This window comes from Macrobrachium nipponense, chromosome 18, assembly GCF_015104395.2.
Source record: "Macrobrachium nipponense isolate FS-2020 chromosome 18, ASM1510439v2, whole genome shotgun sequence".
NCBI lineage: Eukaryota > Metazoa > Arthropoda > Malacostraca > Decapoda > Palaemonidae > Macrobrachium > Macrobrachium nipponense.
In genome coordinates, this window is record NC_087211.1 from 72,990,654 (window position 1) to 73,008,207 (window position 17,554).

The 17,554-nt window shown below is 38.1% G+C and overlaps 1 protein-coding gene across 1 annotated transcript; it reads right to left on the reverse strand.

The window, feature by feature from the left end:
* Positions 1-1,506: 1,506 nt before the first annotated feature.
* LOC135197161 (vitellogenin-like) lies at positions 1,507-13,646 on the reverse strand. The gene is made up of 15 exons (XM_064224141.1): positions 13,529-13,646; positions 12,095-12,337; positions 11,215-11,405; positions 9,593-10,687; positions 9,222-9,378; positions 7,478-9,103; positions 7,074-7,316; positions 6,766-6,929; positions 6,053-6,654; positions 5,503-5,884; positions 4,519-5,190; positions 3,885-4,412; positions 3,416-3,779; positions 2,770-3,047; positions 1,507-2,646 (listed from the first exon to the last, which is right to left on the reverse strand). Exons 1-15 carry the CDS (start codon positions 13,608-13,610, stop codon positions 1,642-1,644), a joined length of 7,632 nt encoding a protein of 2,543 aa, XP_064080211.1. The 5' UTR covers positions 13,611-13,646; the 3' UTR covers positions 1,507-1,641.
* Between the last annotated feature and the right edge of the window lie 3,908 nt (positions 13,647-17,554).

Sequence of the window (17,554 nt, forward strand, 5' to 3'; positions counted from 1 at the left end):
GTTTGTACTATTGTGAGTTGAAAACAGAGCTAACACCATTTGTAGCAGCTCACTAATTCCTTCTTCCCAGCCAGGAAATTAACAGTTGTTATAATTCACCACTAGAAGACATAAGAAATTGTTGAGTGTACGTGGGGAGACAGACTTTTTTGTTCCTTTAAGATTCATTGTCACTGATAATTCAGAGAGAGGACTGATTAAAAAAGAAGTCTCAGCAGTGCAACAAGTACGCTAATACTTCTTGCTTACATTGCATTGATAAGATAAGAACTCGCTTGAATTACGAATGCAGTCAGCACTCAAATTAACACACCTGAAATTGACGAGGACCTAGACCTTTGATATTGCAGCTACTGTTTTTGTAACACAAATTATGGGTTAATCGAGCAAATTAAACAATTTAATTACTCTTAGTGCATCACGCAAGATGTCGTCGAACAGATTTGAAGAATGGCGCGAACACATCATGAACCAGCGTCGTTGTTTATGTTGTTTACAGGTCCTGATGAGCACATTCCGATGACGTATTTCTGTCAAATTCAGCATCTGAAACCGATTTTAGATTTTCGGTAAATGTGTTACACCTTCGCTATTTGTAGTATATGAGAACCTCTTTTTATCTTGTACTGAAGAGAAAACTTAATGCTATGTTCAGCGCAGATACTTTCACACGCGTAAATATCATAAATTTACGTAGGCTTATACAAATCTATTTTCATAGTTTCGAATGGCTTCCAAAACGTATAAGAGATCAAAGATGCCGGGAGTGGAAACATTACCTTGGTTTCCCATTCTGTATAAAGACCCCCAGAATTCATGCTTGACTAAACATTCTAACATTATTCGGCTTTTGATGCTACCTCTTGAATTAAAACTTATTTCATCAGCAGTTGACCTGTTCATGAGTTCTGGTAAGGTTAGAGCTTTCATAATGACTAACTTTCCAAAGCAAAACGGAGGTTTACGTTGTTCCATATAATTTGAGAAAACAGGAAGAATTCATTAGACGTAAGACCTGCCCCCCCAAAAAAAAAAAAAAAAAAAAAACAAAAAAAAAAAAAAGATATATATATATAATATATTATATAGATCTATGATATAGATATTATAATATATAATATCTATATATATATATATATATATATATATATTTTATATCTAATATATATATATATATCGTATTGGTGGATTAAGGAGACATGAACAATAATTGTTTTTGTTTAAGATGCCCGAGTTTTTTTTTTTTTTAGCATTAATGATAAATATTGTTATGAATTTCCTGGAAAATTTAACAATAGTATGGGATAAGAATTACTCCACCCCTGCATTATCCGAAGTACTAATCTACAAGAATATTTGATATACTGAGAGTTAGAATAATATAAATAAGTTTTTATTATTATTATTATTATTTTTAAGAAGCACCGTTTCCTGCATCTTTGCTCTTGACAGTACATATGCAGGATATCAATGCTGCAACGTTACCAGATTAGGAAATTAAAATCATTTCATCTTTTATTTATGTTTAATAATTTTTACATAATCTTGATAATGGATTTAGTTTTAAACATTTATTTTCTGTGTATTGTTGACAACAATACGTATCTACAGGTGTAAGGTCTAACGAAAGTGCTCACTATCTCAGCAGCCTATTGGGAAAATATCCGCCACTCCCGAAATTGCACATAAGGCAGCGTAAGCCCTTGCGACATGGCAGACATGTTTGCTCGCATAACACATCTCCAGGAATGGGTCTGGGCGGATGACGGGGTTGCACCTCGACCTGCCAGAGAAGAGAGCGTTGCACTGGGCTACTTTTGCCACTGGAGCCCTCAGGAGACCATCAGCAGAGACTTCGGGTGTCCGGCAGCTCTGATCTTCTTGCCAAGATTTCACAAGCTCCTGCATGCTGGAAGGCCTTGAACCATCAGGAGTTATCCAGTCGTTGCTCATCTCACCATCATAAGTACCCAAGAGACCAGCCAGCTGACCAAAAGTCCAGCCAGAGACTTCAACTACTACTGTGTGGCTCCTCTGAGAGATGTGAAGCGTAATGTAGGGTGTCCTCACTTCAATCTTTTCAGCCGTTTTGTAAACCTCTACTTTTCCCTGCTTTTGTTGAGGGCTAGTGATAGGTTGCCCATTTATGGCAACAGTGAAATCAGGTTTAACCTCTACCTTGATTTCAGACGATTTTAAGATAAAGTGGGGTATGTGCGTTGGCTGCAGGTTCTGCATAACCAAAGATTCAAGCTTGTACTGAACTAGGAGGACCTTGCAAGGGGAGTGGGGTGCCCTCAGGACAGTTCCATCAAATGTGAGGATACCAGTCCCATCTACAACCAAAGCAGTGCGATTGTAAGGTGGAAACAAATATTTTGCACGTCGTGGTTTAAATGAATAGTAGGCCCAAATTAAGTTGTCCGTTGGAGTGGGCATAAGAGACTCCATTGACCAAAGAGCTGTGTCAACAGTAGGGACTTGGCGTGTTGAAAGACAAGAGAGGGCCTCGGGTAATGAATGTACTGGTCGGCGAACTGGTAACAGGACCTTTATGTGGTTACCATCCATTTGAAAAGGTACAAGGAGTACACTTCCAATGACAGTTTTGATGAGGTGGTCTACATTATTGAACACAAGATGTTCCTGCAATATTAGAACACTCAGATAAGACTACATCATCATTTTAATATAAGAAAAATCATATATATTTAGATTTTTAGTAGTGTAAACACTTGATGAAAAATGTCTCATGCACTGTAGACTTACAAAGTTTAGCTGGTTGACAAACCAACTAACAACCTGCTGGGGATTCTTGAGGCTCATAAAATAGCGTCGTTGTTCATCCAGGTCTCTCGCTAAGGTTTTCTGCACTTTCTCTACTACCTGTTTGAAACCTTGATATTCTTCAGGATGTTCACTTAACAGAGAATCTAGTTCGCGTGCGACTTCTCTGTACAGGGAAGACTCTTCTATTTGGCTCAAAATGCTGTGAATATACTCTGGCATCCTTCCAGTTCGTAGTGAACGGGCACCTCCCACAACAACTGCAAAGTAATGAGTGTTATTTTTGTATTCAGACTGATAAAGCTTTGAATACTTAAGGAATGGCCATTGGTAAACTAGAAAGAAATCTAAACAAAGCTGTCATATATACTATATTTGTGTATGATATTTTGTCACCCATCTCACACATGAAATTCTTATGCTTTAAATTTACTGCCACAAATGATCCATTAACAGCTAATTCAATATACTTTAGAAGCAACTTACACCAAAAGGGTGCAAAAACTTATATACTTATATATTAAGAACCTAAAATAACTAACATCTTATTAGCATGTATAATCTAATGTAACAATGTTATGGTAGTATAAAAATAAACTCATGAGATAATCTGACTGATGTAGCATACCTTCAGTAACAAACTGAAACACATCATGGAATTCTGACTTTAGTTTCCCTATTGTCTCAGTTATTAGTAAAGATATTTGCTGTCGTGCCTGTTCATACTTCGACCAAAGCTTCCAGTACCAGGTTGTGAAACCACGCACAATGTTACCGACGATGTGAGGCCCAACAAGTTTGGAAGGAATGACGCCATCATTCTTCAAGTCTTCATAGATGCTGCTGGCTTCATTGTTGATTTCATGGCAAATCTTTGCCAGCTGGGATGAAGGAGAACCAGCACCCGATTCTCGTAATACTTCACGGCCCATGTTATCGAGCCATGATCCAGCAGGTGAAAGAAGCCTCGAACATTTTTCATGTAACAAACTCTGAAATTTTCAGGGCGTGATAGTATCAAATATAAACAGAGGAAAGCACATTCAACCTTAGCCATATCATATCATTTCTAAAATGATATTGTTAAAGTTACTTACCTTAAGGCTGAATAGCTGATCCTTTTCATATACTGTCTCGACCATTATTACAGTTGGAGACAGGAGTTTTATACGGGACATCCCAAGAACTCTTTCTTCTCCTGTATTTGAATTAGATTCTGCAATGCTAATCTCTATCCTCTTTAAGCTTTCCATACCTATGGTCACTTCATACCTGTGGTCACTTTCGTGTCTCTGGCTGAAGAAGCTGATTAGCCATGGTTGGCACCATTCAGCAGATACATCATAATGTCCAATCACAGATGAATGAGCCTTATACTGGGCCATAATTCCATAACACTCAGGACTTTGATGGGGTTGGACGGAACCAGAAATATCAATAACTTTTCTGTCATCAGCTGCCACAATGAATGAGCAAGCGGCATTTCTACCAAAACTCACATCAAGTTTTCCAGAAATTATCAGAGAGACAGGAGAGGAGGAAGTTTTCTGGAATGTGTAGTCAAATCCAATTGTTTGAGGGCCATAAGCAGCAGTTATCGTTATCTTGGGATTAACTTTAAGCGCCTGAAAATAGAAAATGTTACTCAACAGGAGGATAACCTCACTATCCAACAAATAGCATTAGAATGAATGTATATGCATTTCAGCTATATTTTATAAATGAACTTACCCTCCCTTGAAACATAGCTTCAACAGCAACAGTTTCTGGTGATATGCCTCGTGACACCACTTTCCCTACTATCTTGTCCTCGGTACTGGGGAAAATGTCCAGTTCAAATGATCCTGTCATTTCATGCTCATCTCTTGTATACTGTGCATCAACATGAAATTCTTTAAGAAGTCCCGGAATACTCAAATGACCTTGCAGACGAGAAGGTTGACCCCAAGAAAACTTTGAGTGGCTGAAATATAATTCATACTTTCGTTCACAGAGACCCACCCTAGGATGGAACCTCAATCTGATTTCTGACTGAGAATACTTCATCTCTCCCTCCATCTTGCGAGAAGGAGTATGAATCTCAAGTGAATGCGAGCCAGATGTAGGCGTTTCATACAAAAAGAGGTAAGTTGTTGGGGCTTCTTGAGGTTCATTGCATACAGAAGGAGAACAAGAAGAGAGAAGACCGTTGATTGACTTCAAAAGCCCCCTGACTTCTTGAAGATTTAGCTCGACTCTGAATGCCTCAACTCCACCTTCTGGAGCTAACCTCAGTTCGTACATCGCAGCATCAAGTGGAAGACTCGTTCCTAATTTCCAACTCAAGCTATATCTTCCAGGTTGGTTGTCAAGTGCAAGTTTGATATTCACTGGCTGCTGTAGTGATGGATTTGTAATCTGGATCTGAGGACAAAAAGCATTCACGAATGAAATATTATGTGTGCATTAAAATGTCTTATTTTAAAAAGGAATTAAAACTATAAATTTCATTGAGCAAGTAAAACTACATTTAATGATCATATATTCTATTCATGAAATCATATCCTTATCATGAAGAATGATGGTAAATTGCCAGTCTTCTTATTACAAAATGTTCTGTAACTCTTACTCCGTCCAATTCCAGTCACTATAAATCAACATTAAAGGGAGGAGTTATCTCAAAGATGTCCCTTCAATCAGAAAGTTATTCATTTATATCATGCTCAAAGAGATTACCTGCACATACGCTTCACGCTGGTTTGCTGTTCTCAGGTGATTTGCTTCAACGAATATCTCGCTTTGCTCTCCTTCAGGAGATGTGAATTCTGACTTAGAGACCGCTACTACATTCCCAGGTTCATCAAGCCACTGAATCCAATTTTGAGATGAAAGTTGGAACACATTACTTTCAGGAGTTTTCCAAAACATTTTCACAGCTACCTTAGGTGTTGAGGTTATCAGCTCATTCTGAATTTCGGTATTCAAGTGGTAGGTTCTCTTGGATGATGTAGTTATGTCTAATACCACATTGTTAAATCCAGTGAACCAAGTGTGAGGATCAGCTAGCCTTAGCTCAGTCTTAAATTCGCCACTGTTCTCTTGATAGGTCCAGGTGCCTCTGTAAGAACATTTGAAAATTTGAGTACAAAATAGTACATCTGAATATTTCATGAGTTTTCTTTAGAAATCAGTAAATTGCCTTGAGAGTTCAGACAAAACCTCAGGCATTACATCCAGTTTTCATTTTAACAGCAAATTACCATGGAAAAAGTGATTAGGAACTTACTGAAGGAAGCTGTTTTGCAATGTCGAAGAAGCACTCGCTAGGCTGACAGTAGCTTTAAACTTGTTATCCCGAGTTTCCTCAGAGTCCCAGGTAAAGTCACACATTACATTTTTATTTTCAAACTCAATGTCCAGGAAACCCTTCAGCTTCATTGGTGAAGAACTTTTAGGGACCAGGACATCATCAATGGTTAGGTGAAGTGCTTTTTCATTGATAAAAACACCGACTGACTTTTCGATTAGAAAAGGTAAATTAGCTCTGAAGTTCATACTAGTTCCTTGACCATCTTGGGTTGACAGGCTCCATTCAACTTGTGTAGGATATTCTGACTGGTTGCCTAACTCTAATGACAAAAGCTGCTTTTGGGGGCCAAACAAAATGGCTGTCTTGACAGAGTATGGTCGACTATATAGGATCACAAAGCTCAACTGGGCCTGAAGCTGAGTGAGTTTTGTTGAAAGATGTGCCGTTACAGGTCCTTCAACCTGAACAAGAGCTTTTCCATTGTGTTTGGTGCTAACTTCAACCTGGTAGTTGGAGGATCCTTGGTGTGTTGCAGAGGCCTGGCATACAATGGTGTTGACATATCCTGGGATGCCAAGCTATGGAATAAATTTTCATTAATGTTGGTTTGTGTAAGAATTATTTAGAAGTGATAAAGGAATCACATACTATTCTTACAATGTGGAGTATTAACGGTTGGGATTGCTTACCAAAAATGTAATGTTACGAGTCTCTCCAGAATGCTCATGAAGAATCTGTAGCTCGGTCATTTTTGCCCTGTCTCCTTCACTGGCAATTTCCACTGTTATACCTGTTTTTGCATCATTAGCATACAAAACAAACTGTGTCCTATACTGGCTGCTTCTTATTTTCCCTGCAATGAGATTTAAAAGCTATGAGAGGAGAGACTGATACCCTTGAAATTGATAAAATTTAATAAATTAACCTATTCATAGTTTTATTTTCTTAAAAGACTGAATAATGATTAAAGTGTGAAATGAAGGATAACAATGCTCACCTGTTATATCTGTTTTTATTGTTAGGTCATGATGTGAACTTCCTTCAATGATGTGGCTACCCTTGAAATCAATCACTTCTGTTAGCTTTTGTCCTAATTTGAGAACCGAATTATACTGAGACATGCTGGCCTTTTGGATGGTTGCCACAACATTCCATCTGTGTGTAGCAACAATGCATTCAAATTTATGTAGCCTGCTAGGAAGAGGGAACTTCATTCCACTGCGCCTCAAATCTCCTTCAACTGCGAAAAAGCAAGAAAAAGATGGAGGGACAGAGATCACACACAGCTTATCTGTCACCCAGCTCATTTTTTTTACATACTGTTATGTCCATCAGGATCATACAAATTTCAGGCAGATATATACATCAAAGTACATAACTTATAAAATGAATTTCCATCACCTTCAAAGTTTATGTTGATATATTCCTGGAACATGTTTGCAGTATGAAGATAGGCATCCAAATGGATTTCCTGGTCATCATCATTCATCTGGAATCTAGCTTCAATACCTTTGGTATCAGGAGAATATATCCTATTTTGGCTGCAATAAGTACTGAGCTCAAACATTTTCTCTGACTGTGACCACCTGTTTTTTAGTTCCACTTTTATTCCTCCTTGACTTTGTGATTCAAGTATGCAAGAGAAAACGCTGGAATCTCCTTCAGAGGTGTAGATAATAAGACCACTGGCTCTCCTGGGAGAGGCTGATCCAGGAGTGACTACTTCAATCTTAATTTCTTTCTTACCCGAAGTATTTTGAATATCAACTTTCATATTATAACCTCTCATTCTTGGTTCTGACTTTTTAAAGAATATTTTGACATGGGAAGGTGGTCCAAGCGGAAGACCTTCACTTTGGAATACATTTGGCAAATTGACATCATAGCAAATATTGGCACCAAGGGCTGATTCCATTCTTGTCATGCATGACTTTGCTTGAAATCTCACACTTCTCACTGATGAAGGATTAACTCTAGTGTGAGGACGTCCCAGCATCCCTTTGAGAAGGAATGTTTCACTCTTCATCTTCAGAAGTTGCATTTTTTCTGGCAAATCAACTTCAAGTTCGAAGCCATTACCACTGGAGTGTTTGATGTTGAAGCTTAAATTTGGGGATGTGACTAAGTGATTTGTTGTCTTAATTCCAGTATGGGCAACATACATATCAAAGCCAATGAATCCATCCACTTGCATGGATAAGCTTGGTTGGAATTGCACTCCATCTGGGCCTCCTACATTTTTGCCAAGCTTTAGGCCAGCAACGGCCGTGCTTTCTAAACCAATTTTCAATGGAAATCCTTGGATTGTAGGCAAATGATAATCTAAGCGAATTTGAGCTGTTCTTACAGAATCTACATTGATATTAATTGCCCATTCAATGAGGCCATCAAGACCATTCAAGAATCTATCCGTTAACTGGTCAACATTGACGCCGTTCAAGTCTCCTGCAAGAGAGGCAAAAGCTACTTCTTGGCCATTCATCCTTGCGTAAATGTCTGCCTTTGGCAAACGGTATCTCTTGTCACCATACAGTTTGTTAAAGAGCTGCGATATTGTGGAAGTATCAATAGCTCTTCTTTGCCTCAAAGAACTTTCGAAATGCTCCCGCATCTTCGATAATTTCCCGGATATGGTAGATGAGAGATCCTCAAAGACCTTCCCTATAGGAGTTTTTCTTAAGTATCCTTCTGGTCCGAGGAGCTCTTCCAAAATAGGTTCTAATCCATCAAATCGGACACCAACTTCCCCCATGTTGAACGACGTCTTTCCAAGGGCAACAGTCAAATTCGTGCTCACAGATCGAGGGAGGAAGGACCCTGGAGCATATATGATATTGGATTCCATACCAGCTCCCACATCAAAAACTGGTGTATAGTAAGAAATGTCGATATTCTGCGAATATTTTCTAATGTCACCTGCGAAATTGGATGGTAGAACTACGTTGGTAAGTAGGTATTTGAGGTATTCCTTGTGTGGTGCACTCGATTCTTGAATATTCAGAAGATGACTCAAGATGAAACCTCTCACTGCAATGAAAAATGGGAAAGAGTTTTATATGCACATCTCCTACTCTCACGAAATAGTTAGGCCAATTTTAATATCAAAGAAGCTGCAAGGAAACTGCACATTCAGATGAACACGTACCTTGAGTGTTTTGTTCTTTCCCTAATTCGCTGGTAATCTTCCAAAGGTCCTCACTGTCAGCGCACCGGACTGCGGCCAGGTATGATCCAATCCGAGCCTCTGTGTCTACAGCAGGGTTAACAGCAATACTCACTAATTGCTTCCTTGCCTGTCTGAACTATTAGGGCAAGTCAAACCAACATAATATTTCTTTCAGAAATTTCACAGTTTTGATCGTCAAGACAAAAGAATGACAAATTTAGAACCAGTTACAAGCGTATTGCATTCTATTTTCTTCTTACTATCACATTAGTAAATATCAAGTGTTCCTCACTGAAGATAATTAACATACATGGCAAAACTCAGCTGGAGAAAGCTTGCTGATAACCTACCTCCTGGTCACACTGGACATTCCTGAAGGCCTGGGTAGCTTCCATACGAATGCTTCTGTCTGCCTCTTCCTCTTCAATGCACTGGATAAGAGGATGAGCTGCTTCTGTAGTCATCACTCCCATGTTACCTAAAGCTTTTAGTAACACAAGGGCCTCTTCTCTGCCTTCTTCTTTGGCTGGATGAGAACAAAGCATATGGACTTTACTGCTCAGAGTGTGTACCAGATCTTTAACTTGAGCTTTATCATGGCATCTAGGATTCAGTCTGCAATAAGTGTTCACCATAGATGCAGCTGCCACCGTGGTTCTTGGGAAGTGTTGGTAATTTTCAAAAAGAGGTTTCAGAGCTTGAACTGCTTGAATGCTGGGCCTTGGCATCAAATAGAAAGCAGAAGCATACAGGGCCGACTGTCCTGCCTTGGCCCTTCCTGATATGAGTTCTTGTACCATAACTTTAACTGCTCCTGGTTCATGTATAAAGGCTAATGAATCCAAGAAGAGACTCTCAAGCTTCTGTTTTTCCTCACAAATTTGGCCACCACGAATATTTTCCAAAGTCTTTTCTATTTCTTCTCCAGGAACACTTCGCAAATAGTGCAGAGCTTTTGCCACTTCCTTTGCAGTATCGGCCTCTGCACCATTCTTTGTTTTTTGGCAGACTTTCTTGAGTGCTTCGTCCAGTTTGGCAACCATGGAGGAATCCTTATTCTGAGTTTTGTGGTCATAGCGCAGAGTTTTGTGAACACGATGGCCTCGAAGGGTAGTGACAGACTGTGGAAGGTCTTCTGATTCTGACTGGAATCTAAGGACAGACTTCTGACTGGCCTTGATATATCTGTAAGAGCCATAGGCTGGACGGATGATCTTCCTGTCTTCACATGTGATAGACAAATAGATTCCTTTAGATATTTCTTGTTTACACTCAGAAACAGATTCCTTTATGGGAATGGGAAATTTAGGCCAAAGCCGAGGTGATTCATCTCTGTCAACATAATAATCCTGGCAAAAACGATGATTCTTTATCTTCTCTACAATAACATTTTCTCCTTCATTGTTCACACTGTACGCTGTTGAGCAGTTGCCAATGATATCAGTCTGTGATGGAAGATAAAAATTTTCCCATGAATATAGCGTGTGGTTGCGATTTTTTTGTAACTAAACTAAGACTTGTTGCTTTAATATCTATATATTGTGTTCTCTATAGGAATACTAGACCTCTTTTCATTTAAAAACGATATAATTTTATTGTGATTTTTCCATTGTTGCAAGTCCGTCAGCTAGGCATGAAAATAGGGACATGGATAAGAATTGTTTTTATTTCTTTTATTTTATTCAATCACCCGATAGATGAATGGGAATCATAAATATCAATACACAGGACAAACAAACATTTTGTTTCATAAATGAATAATTCACTTGAAAATGTCCTTTCAAGAATCAGTGTGCTTAACCTTTTGGGAAGTGGCATTCCAGATTTAGCCAAGAAAGCATGGAGGTGAGACCGAGTAGAAAAACATGGCAATCAGTGCTTAAAGAACCCGGCAAATAGGCTTTAGGGGCTATTTTTAATTAGCTCTGTAGTGTTCATTCAATTAACCTCTGATTTTGCGAAGCATACTCACTTCTGTAAAGTTTAACCCGGTATTAATAGACGAGTTTGAAGGGAGGGAATTCTGGAAGGCTGAAGCAATGCCCTTCTTCATGTTCACTGACCAAACCTCATCTTCTGGATGGCTGCAAGCTTGTTGCACTCGACCGTCAGCAACAGCTATTATCAAAGGGTACCTCTCAAGAACCTGGGATTTGGGAGAACCTGGAGAAACCAAAGACAATCTCACTCTCTTCAAACATATACACATTTCCAGCGAAGCAAAACTTTTGTTCTCATTATGAGCTAAGAATACGGGACTATCAAGCAAAACTGGACTTGAGATGAGCACTTTGATGTGACAATGCTGGTATACAGTCTCTGTTCTAGGTAGATTAGGTTTGATAGGTTTAGCTTAACCAACATACCACTCTTCAATCAGCGTACGTTATCTTATAAGATTGAAAAACTGCAGACCCATTCCTGTTATGAAGCTCTCCAGTGTCCCAATAAGGTGTTATTGTAGATTCACATCAAACGTCCATCTCATGTCTAGGCCAGTTCCTTACGACGCTCCTGATTGACTGTTGATAAGTCAATCACAGGGCTGGAAACTCTCAGTCTCTCTCGAGATTTCACATAGGTAGGATGTATGTTCCACCTCTCTGAAGGATACTTTTGAAAGACGTACGTATCCCTCAGGGTAGGTGGAACATACATCCTGCCTATGTGAACTCTCTATGTAAGAGTTTGCAGCCCTGTGATTGACTTATCAACAGCCAATCAGGAGCGTCGTAAGGGACTGGCCTAGACATCAGATGCACGGTTGATGTTCATCTACTATAGTCCAAAGTCTGCTATTATGAAAAATCATTCAACCATGAACAAGGAGTGAGGTGTTCATGAAGTTTTACCTGCACTGTCTCCAAAAGAAGGATTCTTGATAGATATGGCCATGTCGCAAGGACTTAGCCAGGATACTTCAACCTGAGAGGACCATTCTGTGTCTGTGTAGGCTCCCTCGGCGTCTTTCAGGTGGATGCGAGATTTTCCGGTGTACGAGTAGAAGTAGGTCTTTCCAGTGGCATAGGCCAGTTTGGGGGATCCAGCGATGGGGCATTCTGTTGAACACCTGGGCACACTTGCAGGCCACGGAGCTGGAAAGATCAAGTAATTAGGTTTCGTTCATTGGACACTCGGTATACCATAGTTTACGACATTCCTTAATGGAAATCACGTGTAAATTAGTTATATATATATATATATATATATATATATATATATATATATATATATATGTATATATATATATACATACATATTTATATATATATGAAAGGAGTATAGTTTGCTTCATTCCATCTAACCACTCACCAACATAGGTTTTCGGTAGACGCGGTAACATGTCAAGCTACCTCTCGATTAGCTGAGTAAAACCAATGTTTCCGATATCGTAGGCCTACTGTGATAACGATGCAATCTACTTCTTCTTTAATATATCCGAAGCTTATATATGCAAAAGAACCCTCTCCCCTTATTATTTAGATCATATAAACATGTCGATGTATATCAATAATAAACAATACAAGCAAATAAGAGGTACTTCCAAAATTTATTTGCATGTAAATTACATGAGTCGTTTGCTATCTGAAATAGGACGAAATATTGTCTATCCCACCTACGAGGTCATCAATGTATATTATGTAGCCTTGGCTAAAATAATGAGATGAAAATCATAATTGTTCAAAGTTCATCGTTCGTCTGTGTTTCATCTGAGTGGACTATTTGACAGAAGCTCGCCTTTCGTGTGCATATATATCACACACACACACACACACACATATATATATATATATATATAATATATATTATATATATATATATACATATTACACACACACACTCGTATATGCGTGTGCCTGTATCGGCAGGACTCATTAAACTTCTGTTTACATTTATACATACAATAAATGTAATTAAAGATCAAGCCAATCTAAAGCTAAAGAATTGAATATATTATTATTTAAAATTTGCAATCATACAGCTAAGCAGGTCTTAAGTACCATTAAACTACAAAGCAATTGAACGTCTGCAACTGAAATGCCAAAGGACACAAATCGTAAGCGTGAATAAAAAGTTAACTATAATATAATGAAGACGAATGAACAGAAACAGAAAATAAAAAAATTCTTTTTCCTTTCTGATAAAAGCATATTTTGATTTTTACTGCTAATTTGACTCCCAGTGCTTCCTATGATCTCTAAGTGATGAATAAACACCGGGTCCTCCTGTTGGTGACCTTCAAAAATACTCTGGGACGATTGACTGATAAAACAATTACGTCTTACATGGATAGTAATGCGCGAACGTTTGACCAGAGACAGCGCTGATCACGAAGCCTATGATCGGGAAGACCGCCCAAGAGGTCATCTTGTCAACTCGCCGGCCACACCACGACTGCTGACGTTGAGCGCTGTGGAACACCTTATATACCTGGAAAGGTCCTTATGGTTTTCCAAAAAACAATGTTGTATTTATTCATTTTACTTTTCGTCATTGTTTATTTCCGTCGAGGCAAGCAGAGGACAGACAAAAAGTCCTTATACCTAGAGACAGACGCATTAAATACAGCAGTTTATGCGCCGCTGTGATTCATCAGTAACTGAAGTGGTCTGTCTGTTGATTAATAAAAATATGCAGCGTTGAGAGTCTGACCGAGTCAGACATGATTTGGGTTATGTCACTTCTATCTTAATCTCGTCGTCGACCTTTGGTCTGATCAGATAAAAAAAAAATGTAACAAATGCAAATAAGCAAAAATTAGATAACCTTACCCGAGAGATCTAAACAGAATTTCGTCAAACCTCTATTATTAACTCTGTAACATGGTACGTTCGCTCAAAAATGTATTACTATGTACTTTTATACTTTTCGGGAGCTATTTGGCAACTCCATTGCAAGTGCTAGAAACAACTTGACACTACTGGTGCGTCTGAGAAATAACCTGCAGTTTCCCTTGAACAGTTTTTTTTATTTTTTTTATTCTGATATTGTTGTCATATTTTACTTGCTTAAAGGATGTTTCTATAATACTTCAAGGGTCGTCACTGTCTTGTTATAATATTTTTTATCTCCAAAGGCCATTACTATCTATGTTGTAGCTTACTTATTGTGAACTTTTTAGACATAGGCCTACGACTATTATAAATTCTCTTCACCGACAAACGAAGCCTTAAAATGCATAAGTTTATAAAAACACTTTCTACTCAAAATTACTTTTTCTTTCATTCCCCAAAATATTTGCATACTCTCGTGTTACACCCTGTATGATTGTTGCATCATTCAAAGAATGGCCCCAGATTACAGCACTAGTTTAATTTTTATTTTAAAAATATCTGAAATAGACTTAAACGAAAAAGAACATGGCCACTAAAAAGAATAATGGAAATAATCAAATAAAGCAGATTAATACAGAAATTGTCTATTTAAATATTCATTCAGATTACGTATCCGAGAGAGTATACAGCTGACGAAAGATCTAGGCTAATCAGATGTCAAAATAAGATGTCACATTTAGGCCTACGGAAGTGTCATGCCAATTATTTCATTGATCAAAGGACAAAATTAGTTTAATTACACTTTGCCATTAAATGTTATTGACAGGCTTAATATATTATCTATCGACTATTGGTGACGAACTATAGCCCAGTACAGTATGATACGTTAGGTCATTATTCGAGCGGTAATAGGATTTCATTGTTACTTAGGCCTATCATTTTGATATTTCTTATGAAATTTACTGAATATATTATACATAATTTTGTATTTCTTATTATATAAGCTTCTAAAAATTTAAATGAGCAAGTTCAACATTAACTTGGTTAATGTTAAATGCCAGCAGTGCAGACAACTTTCTTTTTAAAGCAAATTGTATTTTTCCTATTTATACAAACCTGAGGTCTACATTACATTAGGAATTACCTTCAGCGAAGCTGGAAACGGCCGCTGGACTTTTATAGCAAGGTAGTTACGCCCGGGGGGAGAGAGCTCCCCCCCTCTCCCCAACGGGTAGACGCATACTTCACTGGGTTTACTGTCGGCTGCCGTCATGTTAGAAATCATCGGTCCACCGTAAGGCAAACAATAGCCTCTCTGCTTTGTGTTTCTCTGTAATGAAGGATTTCTTTGGCAGGATTATGATGAAATATCTTGGCCTCTTGTAGCCTGTTACGGATGGCTTGGGCATCAACTTGTGATGGAAAACAAATACCGGTTGTAAGGGGAATTTGGCGGATCTCTTTCGACCTTCAATGATCAGCAGATGATGATCTTCAACAGTAGTGCTTCACTTTTTTCAATAAATTTTATTATATTTATCTTTCTCTCTGTTGTATCCATCTACGTATACACGGTTGTTCTTTTACGCCAAGCTGGCGAGCAATCTACGATGAAAACATTAGTCTCATGGATGATAATGATCGATTACCTTTGAGATGCTATGGTGCGGCTGTGTTATTTGTTTAAAAAAATACAGTGCTGATGTGAGTGATGACCATAGAGCGTGAGCCGTGAGTCTATGCCTATGGTGACTGATGATGATGAGCGGCGTCACACGACACGATAACATACATCGTTATGAATGTTTTTTCTTTCTTTTTTCTTTTTGACAAGGAATATGGTAGAATTATTTCCATATTTACATAATTTCGCTGATGATTATTCCATATTATTTTATTAGTTAAAATGCTTTCTTTTGGAATCGAAATATAGTGTTTTACTTGACTTTCGTCCAATCATCTGAGACGAATTTTTCTAAATGTTTCGTCATTGTTCGTAACATGAATACTGCAATCGCCATTCTCTTTTTTTTTTTTTTTTTTTCTTACTATGGTCAACCGATAGATTAATAACCAAAATCGACTAAGGAAAGCGCATTTCACTGTATATATATATATATATATATATATATATATATATATATATATATGTTAAGTGACCGAAAACTTCTGGAACATGTTAATCAACGTTATTATGGGCCTGCAATCTTTGTTTGCTTTTCGCTTTTAATAACGCTTTAAGTCGTGATATATTTTTGCAGAAGCTTTACGGTTATTTATGCCCTTCCTGACTCCACCCCTCATTGTTTATCTTAGCTTGTGAATTATGAAAATTTGCAAAGAAAGAGGCTTTATGGCTGAAGAAAGTGAGTCAGGAACGATATGCCTACACTTTCTATGTGATAGAACGCAGTTCTTACACTGATTATCCATAGTGTAACAACGATAGCCTACGGACAATGAGATCCGCATTTAGAATTGTCTAGTCTTTGCCCGATCTTGGTTGTTCGACCCTCTCTTGTACTACAATAGTCTTCTTCTAGATGTCTTTTTAATTTTCTTATTGCCTTGTCATTTTTTTAATTCGATTATTTCCTGTAAACTTCAGAAAAGAGTAAGAGAGAAATGCACTCGCCTCTCAGAAGGATGAAGGCTGCACAAACCGGGGAAAGCGGAAGATGGAAGGAAATTCGGAAGTTTTGTGCTAGAGTCTTAACCAGTCCCGAGAGTAGATCCAGGAAAGTATTTCAAATATTCCATGATAATCCGCAGAGATCTGAAGCATGGTAATAGACCTTCTCTCAAGTAATGATTCATATTTTTTTCTAGTCATTTTCTCGTTGGACTTGAATAATTACAGGCATATTTGCTTAAACTTGACGAAGTAATACTCGATTTTTAATGTTCTCGTTCGTGGAAGCCTCTTTCAATATATGTAGAATTAGTAACAGCAGTTTTGGATTATACACACACACACACACACACACCCACACACACACACACACACACACACACACACACATATATATATATATATATATATATATATATATATATATAGATATATATATATATATATATATATATATATATATATATATATAAATTGGGAGCCTCTATTGTCTCAATTATGCCGTGCCATGTATAGTATACCCAGGCATAGCTATAGTGTTAAACCAAACAAAAACTTCTTTCAGTTTTCTTCTGAAGATTGAAAAAGAAACCCACAAATTCAATTTGTAACTTGTTTACTTCTAAGTATTTACATTTAGTTTTACTCCACACTCGAGTACTTTCAGGCCCTTCTGTGGCCCATTCTCAAGAGATGTTTGGGATGTTAGCCTGGGTCAAGGCCCAGCAGTCTTCTGGAACTTCTTCTCGTTGTGCTGTCATTTATGCGATGGCTGTTCTGGTTTTCTTGAGAGTTGCCAATCCCCTCTTGTCGCTCTGATATCCTGAGCTGATGGTCAATGGGATTCACCTTTGTGGTAAGGGTGTGGTCACCGAAAGTCTGTTGGGCAGGAAACCTAATCTCCA

Excerpts from the sequence above, each read along its gene's own strand:
- LOC135197161 (XM_064224141.1), bottom strand. The coding sequence starts at position 13,610 with ATGACCTCTTGGGCGGTCTTCCCGATCATAGGCTTCGTGATCAGCGCT. Across the intron at positions 11,406-12,094 it reads TTCTTTTGGAGACAGTGCAG|GTTCTCCCAAATCCCAGGTT; the intron begins GTAAAACTTCAT and ends TGGTTTCTCCAG. Across the intron at positions 9,379-9,592 it reads ATGTCCAGTGTGACCAGGAG|TTCAGACAGGCAAGGAAGCA; the intron begins GTAGGTTATCAG and ends TTGCCCTAATAG.